Raw genomic sequence first — 17033 nt, forward strand, 5'->3', positions numbered from 1 at the left:
TCAAGTTCCCAGAGCAGTTCACTGAAAATCATTTAACCCATCACGTAGCTGAACTATAGAATAACAGTTCACTTCAGGTGAAAAAGAAAGAAGACAAGGAGTGGCAGATGTTAGAATCAACAGAGGAAAAAAGAGAGAATGAAAGAAAACAAAGGAGAAAAGAGAGACAAGGAGAACTCCATTCCCTGTTCAGTGTATAAATCCTCTACCTCATTTCAAAAGTCATCCTAAGACGATTCCAAGGACTTCGGGGACCAATTTAGAGAAGAGATTTGAATAGCAATGGACTCAGTCCTTTAAAGGTTCTACTTCCACTCCATCTCAAAAAGATCCAGACTATTCTAGAAAAATCTGATCAACCAGTTTCCTACTAAAGAGGGTAACAGAGGGTGAGAAATCTCATAGGGATTAGATTTGCTATGCCTTCAAAAAGCTATGGTTTAGAAACCAGCCTGGGTCTCTCAAGTTCTACAATGATTCTAGGCCCTTCCACAAGTGCTACAGTATGAAAAAGCATGGCTGAGGACCACATTAAGCTTTGGTCAGCAACAATTCTGGCCCTTCTATTTCTCACCTAATGTCATTAAGCAAATCGCTTGCACCCAGAAAGAAAAACCAGTAAATCCTTTGCATAGTACCTAGAGTATAGGCGTACACATACACACATCACACGTACAGATACAGTTAATTCTTCTTTTCTAGCTTCACATAAATGAGAAATAGGAAATATATACATTTCCTAGTGTAGAGGACAGTAAGACAGTAGCCCAGAAAGGACTACAAAGGTTTTGAGGAGCAACCTTCTTCTCTAAAAACTCTGCTATCCACCATCAAACATAAGGCCATTATGCTGCCTGCATCTGCCTCACAAGATCGGGTGTTGCTCCAGGACCTTGCTTCAGACATACATCATGGGAGACTTACAGAGGAATACCCAAGCCCCAACTCTCCCATCCTTTCCCCAAGTTCAGAGGACTTGGCTTAAGTACCTACTGTTAAGGATTGAATGCTTGTGTCCCCTCAAAATTCATATATTGAAGCCCTAAGGAAATGTGATCGTCCTAGGAAGTGAGGTCTTTGGGAGGTAATTAGGTTTAGGTGAGGTTATGAGGGTGGAGTCACCATGATGGGATTTATGTCCTTATAAGAAGAGGAAGATAGACTAGAGCTTCCTGCTTCTGTCACCACCTGAGGACACAGCAGCAAGGTGGCCATCTGTAAGCCAGGAAGAGGGCCTTCACCAAGAACCAAATCTGCTGGCACCTGGATCTCAGACTTCCCAGGCTCCAGAACTGATCATATGGAGGAAATGTCGGAGGAAATGGTGAAATGAAAGATAATTTGTTAACTTGGCTGAAAGGCTACACAATTGGTCTGCAAGTTTTTTCAAACTGTCACAAATCTAAAAAAAAAAAAAATTCCAATATATCACTGGAAAAAATTTTCATGTAAGTGGACCCACGCAGTTCAAACCTGTGTTGTTCAAGGGTCAACTGTATAAAGAAAACTCCAGGCTCAAAGTGGATCGATGGCAGAAAACCAGAGTGAACAGTCTGGATGGAAACCAAGCTCTCAAGATTAAAAAGTCAAAAAAAAAAAAAAAAAAAAAAAAGTCAAGATGGAAGGAAAAACTCATCAGGTTTTTGGTGACCCTCAGCAGAATTCGTCCAAATGGAAGCCTGTCCAATAAGAAGAGCAAATCCACGGGTCTGTGAGGAACCATTATACCAATTTCCATAGTGGCTGCACCATTTTATATTCACACCAACAATGCCAAGGGTTCCAGTTTCTCCATATTTGTCAATACTTATTTTCTGGTTTTTGATAACAGCCATCCTAATGGCTATGAAATGATATCTCATTGTGGTTTTGATGTGCATTTCTCTAATGATTAGTGATTTGAACATTTTTTCTTGTGCTTACTGGCCATTTGTACATCTTCTTTGGAGAACTGTCTATTCAATTTTTTTGTCCATGTTTAAATCTAGTTGTTTATTTTTTTTTTGTTGTTAAATAGTAGGAGTTCTTTTTATATTCTAGATGTTACCCCCTAATTAGATATATGATTTGCAAATATTTTCTCCCATTCCGTGGGTTTCCTCTTCACTCTCTTGATATGTTGTTCTTTGAATGCACAAACGTTTTAAATTTTGATGTAGTCCAATTTATCTATTTTTTTCTTTTTTTGCCTGTGCTTTTGGTGTTATATCCAAGAAATCATTGCCAAATCCAAACTCATGAAGCTTTTCCCATATGTTTTCTCCTAAATGTTTTTTTAGTATTAGCTCTTAGGTTTAGGTCTTTGATTTACTTTAAGTTAATCTTTTGTATATGGTGTAAGGTAAGAGCTCAACTTCATTCTTTTGCATGTGAATATTCAATTTTCCTGGCACCATTTGCTGAAAAAATATGGAACACTTTACAAATTTCCATGTCATACTTGTGCAGGGGCCATGCTCATCTTCTCTATATCATTCCAATTTTAGTTTATGTGCTGCCAAAATGAGCATTAGATGTCTTTCAAAATTAAAATTATCTTTGGGATTTCTCAAAGAGCCCCTGGAAAATCACAATGATTTATACATTTATCTTATAAAAAGAGAGACGCCAGAAATATTTTAGGTTACTTTGATATACTTCATATTCATGAACTAGCTCATCACTATATAAGGAATTCATGAGAATTATCAAATGAAAAGATAATTTTGTACAGATTAAATGTTATTCATATAAAATTTTCTGAGATTGTACATCGTGCAAAATAAACTGATAAGGTCAAGAGATCTGTTAATGTCTTCGTTGTCCATGATGTAATCTAAACCAAGGAAAAGTATTAATAAAACTCTTAAGAAAGGAAAAGAAAGATAAGACCATTATGTTTCTCTTCTGACTCATTAATGTTAACTTTAGGTTGAAATTTTCTATGGACATCTTGTACAATTTTTTAAAATATCACTATCAGAGTCATTACAGATATACCAATTACCAAGAAAAACAGTAAGATTCTACATAAAACACACAGCATTTAAATATATGTGCTCATCAGCACTCAAGACAGCACACACTCTCAAGAGCAACATTTATCACACACTTATTGTACATGAGATCTTATTAAACATCAAGCAATAAAATAACGAGCAAGGTCCCCCGCTTTCAAGTAACAGCTATGCACGTGCACCTGTGTGTTTGTAAACACTTTGTAAGATTCCATTATTTTGTTATTGTATAACACTCCATCATTTAGGTCTTTTTAAAAACTTTTCTTTTAAGGGATGTTTTTAGACATGAATAAATTTTACTGTTTAAATTTACTTACTGCTAAAATGTCCGCTTCTACAGGCAGTAGGTTTAGGAATGCAAAGAGCTGGACAGTCAAGATGGTATAGACTTGTGTGGCCGACAGCATGAGCATCCCGATGGAGAGCAGCATCTCGCTGTAAAATCACCTGGAAGACAAGTAGATGAGTAACAATAAGTTCTGGTGCACTGTCCCTGAAAATAAGTTATTTGATATATTAGTTCCTGATGTCCAAAAATATCTCTTACATGCTCTTACAAAAATATCTCTTACAGGGCTTCCCTGGTGGCGCAGTGGTTGAGAGTCTGCCTGCCAATGCAGGGCACACGGGTTCGAGCCCTGGTCTGGGAGGATCCCACATGCCGTGGAGCGGCTGGGCCCGTGAGCCACAGTTTCTGAGCCTGCACGTCTGGAGCCTGTGCTCCACAAAAGGAGAGGCCGCGATGGTGAGAGGCCCGCGCACCGCGGTGAAGAGTGGCCCCTGCATGCCACAGCTAGAGAGGGCCCTCGCACAGAAACGAAGACCCAACACAACCATAAATAAATAAATAAATTTTTAAAAAAACTCTTACAAACATGGATTAAGATTAAAATGAAACTTGTACTTCAAAAGCGTAATTGTTTACACAGATTTGGACATTTAGGTAAACACCCAGTGTTAGTCAATACCTACACAACTCATGGTGACTAAGTTCTATGTTTTAGTCACAAAATAAAGATCCTCCCACAGTTCTCAGTTTATAGCACAGCTTGTCTACCAACTCAATTATGGGACAAGCAAGATTTCAATCAAAATAATGATTAAAAAATGCACAAGCACCTTTGATTTAAAATGTTTTACAAAGAATTTTATAATTTGTAAATTTACTTTTTATTTATTCTTGAATATTGTACCCACATTGGAGAATACTTTTTAAAAATGGCCATTTATTATAAAGTAATACTTTTTGCCCTTTTCCTCCTAGCAATATATACACACCTTTTTGCCTCTCTACATCCCAATGGCAATAGTGCAGCTACCTCTCCCAACCTCATCCAATTTTCTACGTGAATCCCTATCTATCTTACAGAAAAAAGATACCATGAAAGAACTCAATGTTAACCAAATAAGTAACAAAATTCTCATTGGTAAGCCTCAACCAATTGTATAACATACTTCTTAAATGGTGAGAATGAAGTTTACAAAGACAAGGGCCTTTATGATGAATTATTTCATTAAATACCACAAATTCATGTAATAGCAATTTGGATGATGATTGCTGTTGGTAAAGCTCTGGACTTAGAGACTACCAGAGAGACTCACACTGACTCTTTGACACACACTGAAAGAGAAATACCCTTGAATAATTTCTGAACTACCATCTTACAAAGCCATTAATAACAGAGATGAAATAAAGGTGAAAATACGTTAAAAATAGATTTATTCCAGAGACAGAAAGTAAATTAGTGGTTGCCTGGGGATTGGAGTAAGAATCAGGGAGAGAGGGGGGACAAATAGAAATGGGAATGACTACTCATGGAAATGGGGTTTCTTTTCGGGATGATGAAAATGTTCTAAAATTAGATTGTGCCAATGATTGCACAACTCTATAAATAAACTAAAAATCACTACACTTTTTACTTTAAATGGGTAAATTTTATGGTGTATATCTCAATAAAGCTGTTTTTAAAATGCACAGATTTGTTGGTATTAGTTTCTTAGGTAAAATACATTTTACAATATAGCTCTGTTGAGAAAAGAGTTAACACAGAAGGCCTGAGACTGCTATCCTTAGAAAGGCCTGCTTGCAAGGTTGGCCCTTCACTGGCATCTGAGAACTTAGATTTCAGGAGGGTTCCCATCATTCTCTGATAAGAACAGCTCATTGTGCCTAAATTCTGCAAACAATGTGGTTTATGTTGAATACTTACTTTCTTTCTGGGAGTCTGAAACTTTGGTATATGCTAGGTGGAGGGCGCCTACCTGAATAGCCCCCAATATAAACCCTGGGCACTGAATCTCTAATGAGCTCCCCTGGTAGACATTCCACATGTGTCATCATAACTCACTGCTGAGAAATTAAGCATATCCCCTGTGACTCCACTGAGAGAGACTCTTAAAAGCTCACACCTGGTTTTCTCTGGATTTTACCCCATACGCCTTTTCCCTTTGCCGACTCTGCTTTGTATCCTTTCACTGTAATAAATCATAGTCATGAGTACAATCATATGCTGAGTCCTGTAAGTCCTTCTAGTGAATCACTGAACTTGGGGGTGGTCTTGGGGACCCCCATCATAACCACATTATACAATTTCTAGGCAGAAATCATACCATAAAAACATATAAATCCTTATAAAATAAGGTATAGTTGCTACTAAATTTTGTTAGAAAAAATAAATACACGGTATATTGACCACTGACCTGTTTGGGAAACTTAACCTGAATAAGAACTATGACTTCCCTTGTAAAGTTTTGGAATTCCCAGCTAACTCTAGGGGAGAGAGATGCACTGAGAGTTTAGAGGTGAAATAACTCTTAAGGATAGGAATGATAATAATCACAATAACTATAATTGACCACTTACTAACCAGGCATTGCTCTAAGCATGTTATTGAATTTAAGTCATCTAATCCTAACAACACCCTATAAGGTATCATTTCATAGTTGGGGAAAACTTAGGCCTTATTAAGTACCTTGTCCAAGATCAAATAATGAATAATAGCAGAGCCAGTATTCAAACCCAGGCAATCTGCCTCTGAAGTCTACATGCTAAAGCCCAAATGAAAATAGCATCAATATCCAAGGTTGATGTCTAAAAGGTAGAGTAATGGACCTATGCTTACACAGGTACTCAAGGGCTTCAAACCAATGTTCATGGCACAGCAGCCACTGGAGTATTTACTTCTTTTGCTGTGTGTGTGTGTGTGTGTGTGTGTGTGTGTGTGTGTGTGTGTGTGTGTGTGTGTGTGTGTACTTAATAATATGCAGTGAGTTTTGGTCATATTTTTTATTGCCTTTTTTAAAATAACACATTCAGGACTTTTTAAAGTCTCTATTTACAAAACTAATTCTTGTTCACTGTAGAAAATGTGTGAAAAATTAAAATCACTCATAATCACCAAAGAAAAGAATAACCAGTGTCCATATTTTGATGTATAACCTCCCATTCTTTTAGTTATGCATAAATTCAAACATATATTTAGCAAAATTGGGATACACTATACATGTTGTTTTGTTAACTATTCTCTTCACTTACTGTATTATGAATATTTTTCTAATTTATTACTATATTTGAAAAAATTAAAACTTTCAAACCCTGTACCATAACATCCCCTCAAGAACCCTTACAGACAGCAGTCCATGAGACCCGCTAGGGCTTCCACCTCTTTCAAACACTACTTTTTAAAAAAATCTATCTCATATACTGGGTTCCCATATATGACTTTGATATACAAAATGAAAACTACTGGTCTAAAACAGGATGTATAATGACCACATGATATTTCGTATAAATGTTCTATACTGGATTTATTGGAATCCCTATTATTGGAGATTGAATTTGCTTCTTCTTATAAACTCTGTAATAAATATTCTTATAGTTAAACCTTACAGGTACATCCTTAATTTTTTTAGATTAAAGTCACAGAAGTGAGTGGTAGTAGTATAACTGTGGTAAGAATTATGAGATCTAGTATTAGACAGACCTAAGTTTATATCTCAGCACTGCCACATGCTAACAGTGTGATTCTGAGGCAAAATTATTAAATTGCTTCATCTGTAAAAGGAGATTATTTAGGATTTAAAAGACAACTGTGGTGAATAAATACAAAAATGCATATAAGGACTTAACACAACAGTGAAATACAGGAGGAAAAGAGTTTGGGTGGTGATGCCAGTAGATGAGAGAAAACACAGAAGGAGAACTACAGTTAGTGGAAGTGAGAGCAATTTGGGAATTTTTTCACTTAATGTTTGTAAAACATTCTAGTGGACATGTAAACAGTGATAAACAGAAGTCAGGAGCTCTACCAAGGCATAAGAGAGATTTAGGAATCATCAACAAATAGGTGATAACTAAAGTGATCTTAATGTAAAAGTAAAAATTAAAAAGAGAAGAGAGTTAAAGAAAACTCTGAATATCTAAATTTAAGTAGAAAGGGAAAGCAGAGAAAAGAAAGAGAGAAAGAGATTGATTTCACAAAAGCCAAGAAAAAAAAAGAACTTTAAAATGAATGTGGGGGAAGGAAGGCAGTTAGTCAACAGAAGTAAATGTTGGAGAAGATGCAAAAAGGTCTACAATTTTCACATTTTAAGAGTCTGTCCAGGGAATTCCCTCGCGGTCCAGTGGTCAGGACTCTGCGCTTTCACTGCTGAGGGCCCGGGTTTGACCACTGGTCGGGGAACTAAGATCCCACATGCCGCGCAGTGTGGCAAAAAAGAAAAATTGTTTAAAAAAAAAAAAAGAGTCTGTCCAAACTAAACAATTTAAATTTCCAGTAATCAAACGGTGCCCTTGCTCTTGCTCTGATCAACTCACTGTTTCAAGAATGCACCCTGCTGTTGCCAGCACTAAATCTTCATTAGTGTATTATCCAGAAAATAAAATATACTCTACCTACAAAGAAAAATTTAGGGAAAAACTATGAATCCTATAAAATTGCATGCAAAATTTTATGTATGTATAGATACATGCAGTTTCTTGAAAAAGGTCCATGGTTGTTAATGCAGTCTCCAAAAAAAGCACAATAGGGTTTTTTTTGTTGTTAAATCTTCCCTTCTCCAAGAAGTTTTCTGGAAGGAAAGGTTAACGAGCTTAAATCCTTTGTTACTTTCTCCCAGCACTTAAACTACTGGGTTGGGATAAATATAGACTGTCAACTGTATCACTAGGCAACATTATTTATTGTAAAAATGACTTTCTAATTGGTGAAAACTGTCAAGACTGTATGTAGGTTAACTGTAAAACTCCTTGAGAGACACCAAGCAGGTTTCTAGAGATGTATCCATTGCCACCATCTCTGATCATATCTAATTTTGCCTTCTATTTGACAAAATTCTACTACTAATTATAAACAAACATTTTATATGAAATTAGCTACTTGACTCTGTCTAAAGGGTTTTCCAACTGGCAAATTCTCATTCTACTTTCCATCAGTCTATATCACCTAAGATGTATTCTTGCCAAAATTATTTTAACCCAGTTCTAACAAGCCTTTAGCTCTAACTTCAAGTTTACAAGAAATACATGGAATAGAATTAAATAAGTAAAATAAGATGGATGTGTTACTTGAGGGCATTGCACCAATTTCTATAAAATTAAATGGAATAAACAAAACAGTGTAGGGGGACAGAATGGGAGAACAGCATGAGACTGTTGTACATTAAAAGAGATAAAAAACATTACATCCAAATGCCAAACACAGGTTCAAGCAAACCAACAATAAAAATACAATTTAGGAACAAGAGGGACAATGTGAATGTAGTCTAGATATTAGATAAATTTTTTAAAATAATTGTTGATTTTCTTAGGTATGATGACAGTTTTGTGGTCATATGAGAAAGTCCCTATTTCTAGAGCTGCCTACTGAAATGCTTAGGAATGAAATGTCATGATATCTGTAATTTACTTTAAAATTCTCCAGCCAAAAAAAAATAAATAAACCAAAACACTAATCAACGTTAAATCTAGGAGAAGATTATATTGAGGTTCATTATACTATTTCTCTACTTTTCTAGATGTTTGATAATTTGTATAATAAGTTTTATTAATTCAGTGAAGAAATAACTGTTTTAACTCTTCAGTGACCTTTTTTTAGAAGGCCTTCAGCCTCATTTTTTTTAATATGGTATAATACACACAACATAAAATTTACCATTTTAAACATTTTTAAGTGTAAAGTTTAGGTTAGTGACATTAACTACATTCAAATTGTTGTGCAACCATCACCACCATCCATCTCCAGAACTTTTTCCTCTTCCCAAAGTGAAACTCTGTACCCATTAAATACTAATGTCCCATTCCCCCTCCCCCTAGCCTCCAAGCAACCACTATTCTACTTTCTATCTCTATGAATTTGACTACTCTATATCAGGTGACTGATATAAGTGGAATCACTTTACGTCTATTTATGTCTGGCTTATTTCACTTAGCATGTCTTTAAGATTCATCCACATTGTAGAATATGTCAGAATTTCCTTCTTTTTTCAGGCTGAATAATATTCCATTATATGTACTTACCACATTTTGTTTATCCACTTATCCATCAATGGATGCTTTGGTTGCTGCCACCTTTTGGCTACTGTGAACAATGCTGCTTTGAACATGGGTGTACAAATATCTGAGTCCCTGCTTCTTTTGGGTATATATCCAGAAGTGAAATTGCTGGATTATATGGTAATTCTATATTCAATTTATTTGAGGAATCACATACCATTTTCCACAACAGCTGCACCATTTTACATTCCCACCAGCAATACACAAGGGTTCCAATTTCTTCATATCCTCAACAGCACTTCTTATTTTCTGTTTGATAACAGCCATAGTAATGGATATAAAGTGGTATCTCATTGTGGCTTTGATTTGCACTTCTCTAATGATTAGTGATGCTGACCTCTTTTCATATGCTTATTAGCCTTTTGTATATCTTCAATGGAGAAATAATTATTCAAATCCATTGCCCATTTTTTAAATTGAAGTATAGTTGATTTACAGTGTTGTGTTAGTTTCTAGTACAGCAAAGTGATTCGGATGTGTGTGTGTGTGTGTGTGTGTGTGTGTATGTATATTCTTTTTTCAGATTATTTTCCATTATAGGTTATTACAAGATAGTGAATATAGTTTGCTGTATAGCCCTATACCATAGGACCTTGTTGTTTATCTATTTTATATATAGTAGTGTGTATATGTTAATCCCAAACTCCTAAGTTATCCCTCCCCCTCTACCTTTCCCTTTTGGTAACCATAAGTTTGTTTTCTATGTCTTTGAGTCTATTTCTGTTTTGTAAATAAGTTCATTTGTATCATTTTTTTTTTTTAGATTCCACATATAAGTGATGTCATATGATATTTGTCTTTCTCTGACTTACTTCACTTAGTATGATAATCTCTAGGTCCATCCATGTTGCTGCAAATGGCATTACTTCATTCTTTTTCTGGCTGAGTAATATTCCATTTGTGTGTGTGTGTGTATATATGTATATATATATATATACACATATATATACACACCACATCTTCATTATCCGTTCATCTGTCGATGACACTTAGGTTGCTTCCATGTCTTGTTCTTTGCCCATTTTTAATCGGGTGGTGGTTATTGTTGAGTTCTGAAAGTTCTTTATATATTCTGCATATATTTCCCTTATGATATATATGATTAAAAAATATTTTCACCAATTCCATGGGTTGTCTTTTCACTCTGCATAGTGTCCTTCAATACCCAAGTTTTTAATTTTGAGGAACCAACTCTTGATTTTGTTAATTTTCTACTGGCCTTGTGAATTTGAGAACCTTTGAACTGGGGCTGGTACATGTGGTTATCCATATGGCTTAAGGGCACAGATGCCAGTTACTCATCTAATGCTGTTTTGGTAATTGCAAAATTTAAAAACTTCCCCAAGCAGCAGAGTAAATCCTAATCTCACATTTAAGTTTGTGACAATACCATGCAACTCATCTACACAAAACTACATTTTAAACTTCATTTTACAGATGGGGATGCATTTAGTAAGTGTTTAAGACCAACATTACTTTCAGGAATTTGCTTTCCAAATAATCTTTAATTCTGAAGATGACTCACATTCTGACATCAGCTAGTTCAGTACCAAATAACACTCATAAAACAGCTAACCATCGCCATAAGAAAGCCTCTGAATAAGCTCATATTCCATTGGTTCTCAAGCTACTCTTGTGTATCACTGGGATTTCAAAAACTTGACCAAAAGGCCCCACTGCTAAAATAATGGTAATCTTTTCCTAATTTGAAAAAAGATTTAATAGGTAGTAATTTCAATTTATTTTTCTCCATAAATGTATCTTATACTACAAAATACATCAAAAAAATATGTACTATAGAAAGCATTAACAGAAAAAATACCTGAACAGCTAGTTAACTATTTTAGTGTAAAATTTATAATAGCCAAATCACATTGCATTTAATAGATGGGTTTTTTTTTTTACAAATGTGCTCATGGTCATGTATGTTTATTACATATATAGGATACTATAAAATTTCCTCCAAAACAGTGTTCTCAATTCATACAAGTGAATATATCAATAACTTCATAGTACTCCTTAAAAAGCATCATGATTTCCAAGAGTTCAACTGAGAACTACTAATATATACTACACTTAAGTTTCCATAAAGCATAGTTTTTTTTTGTTTTTTTTGTTTTTAAGTATTTGTTTATTTATTTATTTATGACTGTGTTGGGTCTTCGCTTCTGTGCGAGGGCTTTCCCTAATTGTGGCAAGCGGGGGCCACTCTTCATCGCGGTGCACGGGCCTCTCACTATCGCAGCCTCTCTTGTTGTGGAGCACAGGCTCCAGACGCGCAGGCTCAGTAATTGTGGCTCACGGGCCCAGCTGCTCCGCGGCACGTGGGATCTTCCCAGACCAGGGCTCGAACCCGTGTCCCCTGCATTGGCAGGCAGACTCTCAACCACTGCGCCACCAGGGAAGCCCAAGCATAGTTTTTAATGCTTTTAAAGAAACGGTTGAGAGACTGTCATGAGGAAAAGTGAAAAAAAAACGACAACAGGGCTTAACTTTTTAAGCAAAAATAAGATACCCAATAGTTCTTTGCAAGGAAACTGAAGGTTGCCCAGCTAATTTCTCTAACATGAAGCCATCTAAACTAAAAAAAAGTCTCATCTAAGATGTTTTACTTTTACTGTCAACCAATTTTTTTCAGATTCCACAATTTGATTTTTCCAACAAATGAAATAAGCAAAATTTTAATTTTAAAAGGTTAGCAAACAGGTTTCTCCAAAACATCAATTCTTTCCAACCTCTGAGACTCATACAAACTATTCCCAATGCTTAGTGTGTACCCTGATCCCAAAACCAGACAAGGAAAACACACACGCAAAAAAAATTATAGGCCAGTATCTCTGATGAACATAGATGCAAAATCCTCAACAAAATACTAGCAAACTGAATACAACAACACTTTAAAGGATAATCATAATCAAGTAGAATTTGTTTCAGGGATGCAAGGATAGTTCAACATTCACAAATCAATGTGATACATGACATTAACAAATGAAGATAAAAACCATTTGATCATTTCAACAAATGCAGAAAAAGCATTTGACAAGATTGAACACCCATTCATGTAAAAACTCTCAATAAAATGGGTATAGAAGCAATGTACCTCAACATAATAAAGGCCATATACAACAAACCCACAACTAACATCACACTCAACAGTGAAAAACTGAAAGCTATCCCTCTAAATTGTGGAATAAGACAAAGATGCCCACTCTTGCCACTCTTATTCAACATAGTACTGGAAGTCCTAGCCAGAGCAATTAGGCAAGAAAAAGAAATAAAAGGCATCCAAATTGGAAGAAGTAAAACTGTCACTAATTGCAGATGACATGATTTTATATATAAAAAACCCTAGGGGACTTCCCTGGCAGTCCAGTGGTTAAGACTTCACCTTCCAATGCAGGGGGTGCAGGTTCGATCCTGGTTGGGGAGCTAAGATCCCACATGCCTCGCGGCCAAAAAACCAAACCATAAAACAGAAGCCATATTGTAACAAATTCAATAAAGACTTAAACAATGGTCCACATCAAAAAAAAAAAAAACAAATCTTAAAAAAAAATCCTAAAGACTCCACCAAAAAACTATTAAAAATAATGAACTAATACAATAAAGTTGCAGAGGACAAAATCAATATGTGAAAATCTACTGCACTTCTATACACTAAAAACAAATTAGCAGAAAGAGAAATTAAGAGAACAATCCAATTTACAAACACAACAAAAAGAATAAAATACCTAGGAATAAATTTAACCAAGAAAGCGAAAGACCTGTACACTGAAAAACACTGTTGAATGAAACTGTAGACACAAAGAAATGAAAATATATTCCATGTTCATGGACTGAAAGAATTAACATTGTTAAAAGATTCATATTATCTAAAGCAGTCTACAGATTCAATGCAATCTCTATCAAATCCCAAGGATATTTTTCATAGAAATAGAACAAAAAAATCCTAAAATTATATGGAACCACAAAAGACTGCAAATAGCCAAAGCAATTCTGAGTAAAAGAACAAAGCTGGAGACGTCACGCTCCCTAATTTCAAATTATAATACAAAGCTATAGTAACCAAACAGCATAGTACTGACAGAAAAACAGACATAGATTAATGGAACAGAGCTGAGAGCCCAAGAACAACTCCATACCTACATGCACAATTAATTTATGACAAAGGAGCAGAGAAACACAATGGAGAAAGGATAGTCTCTTCAATAAATGTTGGGAAAACCAGACAGCCATATGGAAAAAAATGAAACTAGACCACTATCTCATACCATACAAAAAAATCATCTCAAAATAGATTAAAGACTTAATGTAAGACCTAAAACCATAAAACTCAACCGAAGAAAACATAGGCACTGCACTGTTTAATATCACCCTTAGCAATATCTTTCTGAGTATGTCTCCTCAGGCAAACGAAACAAACAAAAACAAATGGTACTACATCAAACTAAAAAGCTTCTGCACAGCAAAGGAAATCACCTATAAAATGAAAAGACAACCTAGTGAATGGGAAAATATATTTGCAAATCATACGTCGGATAAGGGGTTAATATACAGAATATATTAAGAACTCATAAAACTCAATAGCAAAAAACCAAACAACCCAATGTAAAAATGAGCACAGGATCTGAAACGTCAATTTTCCAAAGAAGACACACAGATGGCCAAAAGGCACTGAAAAGATAATCAACATCACTATTAGGGAAGTGCAAATCAAAACCACAATGAGGAGACTACGAACAAAGATGGCGGAGTAGAAGGACGTGCTCTCACTCCCTCTTGAGAGAACACCAGAATCACAACTAGCTGCTGGACAATCATCGACAGGAAGACACTGGAACTCACCAAAAAAGATACCCCACATCCAAAGACAAAGGAGAAACCACAATGAGAAGGTAGGAGGGGCGCAATCACAGTAAAATCAAATCCCGTAACTGCTGGGTGGGTGACTCACAGACTGCAGAACACTTATACCACAGAAGTCCACCCACTGGACTGAAGGTTCTGAGCCCCACATCAGGCTTCCCAATCTGGGGGTCCGGCAACGGGAGGAAGAATTCCTAGAGAATCAGATTTTGAAGCCTAGTAGGATTTGATTGCAGGACTTCGACAGGACTGGGGGAAATAGAGACTCCACTCTTGGAGAGCACACACAAAGTAGTGTGCGCATCGGGACCCAGGGGAAGGAGCAGTGACCCCAGGGGAGACTGAACCAGACCTACCTGCTAGTGTTGGAGGGTTGCCTGCAGAGGGGGGCGGTGGCTGTGGCTCACCGTGGGGACAAGGACACTGGCAGCAGAAGTTTGGAAAGTGCTCCTTGGTGTGAGCCCTCCCAGAGTCTGTCATTAGCCCCACCAAAGAGCCCAGGTAGGCTCCAGGGTTGGGTTGCCTCAGGCCAAACAACCAACAGGGAAGGAAGCCAGTCCCACCCATCAGTAGTCAAGCGGATTAAAGTTTTACTGAGCTCTGCCCACCAGAGCAACAGTAAGCTCTACCCACCACCAGTCTTTCCCATCAGGAAACTGACACAAGCCTCTTAGATAGCCTCATCCACCAGAGGACAGACAGCAGAAGAAAGAAGAACTAAAATCCTGCAGCCTGTGGAACAAAAACCACATTCACAGAAAGATAGACAAGATGAAAAGGCAGAGGGCTATGTACCAGATGAAGGAACAAGATAAAACCCCACAAAAACAACTAAATGAACTGGAGATAGGCAACCTTCCAGAAAAAGAATTCAAAATAATGATAGTGAAGATGATCCAGGACCTCGGAAAAAGAATAGAGGCAAAGATCAAGAAGATGCAAGAAATGTTTAACAAAGACCTAGAAGAATTAAAGAACAAACAAACAGAGATGAACAATACAATAATTGGAATGAAAACTACACTAGAAGGAATCAATAGCAGAATAACTGAGGCAGAAAAATGGATAAGTGACCTGGAAGACAGAATAGTGGAATTCACTGCTGCGCAACAGACTAAAGAAAAAAGAATGAAAAGAAATGAAGACAACCTAAGAGACCTCTGGGACAACATTAAACGCAACAACATTCTCATTAGGGATCCCAGAAGAAGAAGAGAGAGAGAAAGCACCCGAGAAAATATTTGAAGAGATTACAGTTGATAACTTCCCTAACATGGGAAACGAAATAGCCACCCAAGTCCAGGAAGCGCAGCGAGTCCCATACAGGATAAACCCAAGGGGAAACACACCAAGACACACAGTAATCAAATTGGCAAAAATTAAAGACAAAGGAAAATTACTGAAAGCAGCAAAGGAAAAATGACAAATAACATACAAGGGAACTCCTATAAAGTTAACAGCTGATTTCTCAGCAAAAACACTACAAGCCAGAAGGGAGTGGCATGATATACTTAAAGTGATGAAAGGGAAGAACCTACAACCAAGATTACTCTACCCGGCAAGGATCTCATTCAGATTTGATGGAGAAATCAAAAGCTTTACAGACAAACAAAAGCTAAGAGAATTCAGCACCACCAAACCAGCTCTACAACAAATGCTAAAGGAACTTCTCTAAGTGGGAAACACAAGAGAAGAAAAGGACCTACAAAAACAAACCCAAAACAATTAAGAAAATGGTCATAGGAACATACATATCGATAATTACCTTAAACGTGAATGGATTAAATGCTCCAACCAAAAGACAAAGGCTCACCCAATGGATACAAAAACAAGACCCATATATATGCTGTCTACAAGAGACCCACTTCAGACGTAGGGACACTTACAGACTGAAAGTGAGGGGATGGAAAAAGATATTCCATGCAAATGGAAATCAAAAGAAAGCTGGAGTAGCAATACTCATATCAGATAAAATAGACTTGAAACTAAAGAATGTTACAAGAGACAAGGAAGGACACGACATAATGATCACGGGATCAAGCCAAGAAGAAGATATAACAATCATAAATATATATGCACCCAACATAGGAGCACCTCAATACATAAGGCAACTGCTAACAGCTCTAAAAGAGCAAATCGACAGTAACACAATAATACTGGGGGACTTTCACACCTCACTTACAGCAATGGACAGATAATCCAAAATGAAAATAAGTAAGGAAACAGAAGCTTTAAATGACACAATAGACCAGATAGATTTAATTGATATTTATAGGATATTCCATTCAAAAACAGCAGATTACACTTTCTTCTCAAGTGCGCACAGAACATTCTCCAGGATAGATCACATCTTGGGTCATAAATCAAGCCTCAGTAAATTTAAGAAAACTGAAATCATATCAAGCATCTTTTCTGACCACAACGCTATGAGATTAGAAATGAAATACAGGGAAAAAAAGTAAAAAACACAAACACATGGAGGCTAAACAATACGTTACTAAATACCCAAGAGATCACTGAAGAAATCAAAGAGGAAATCAATAAATACCTAGAAACAAATGACAATGAAAACGACGATCCAAAACCTATGGGATGCAGCCAAGCAGTTCTAAGAG

At 36.4% G+C, this 17033-nt stretch overlaps 1 protein-coding gene and 1 non-coding gene across 2 annotated transcripts in view; both read right to left on the reverse strand.

Annotated features, from left to right (window-relative positions):
• RNF13 (ring finger protein 13) overlaps positions 1-17033 on the reverse strand; it is a 155684-nt gene that overhangs the window by 117980 nt on the left and 20671 nt on the right. The window contains exon 2 of the mRNA XM_061194563.1: positions 3317-3446. Coding sequence (XP_061050546.1) covers positions 3317-3430 — 114 coding nt within the window. The 5' untranslated portion in view covers positions 3431-3446. The remainder of the gene's footprint in view (positions 1-3316; positions 3447-17033) is intronic.
• On the reverse strand, positions 2404-2510 carry LOC133094219 (U6 spliceosomal RNA). The gene has a single exon (XR_009701432.1). It is a non-coding gene; the product is annotated as a U6 spliceosomal RNA (small nuclear RNA).

Source organism: Eubalaena glacialis, chromosome 6 (assembly GCF_028564815.1).
Source record: "Eubalaena glacialis isolate mEubGla1 chromosome 6, mEubGla1.1.hap2.+ XY, whole genome shotgun sequence".
Taxonomy (NCBI): Eukaryota; Metazoa; Chordata; class Mammalia; order Artiodactyla; family Balaenidae; genus Eubalaena; species Eubalaena glacialis.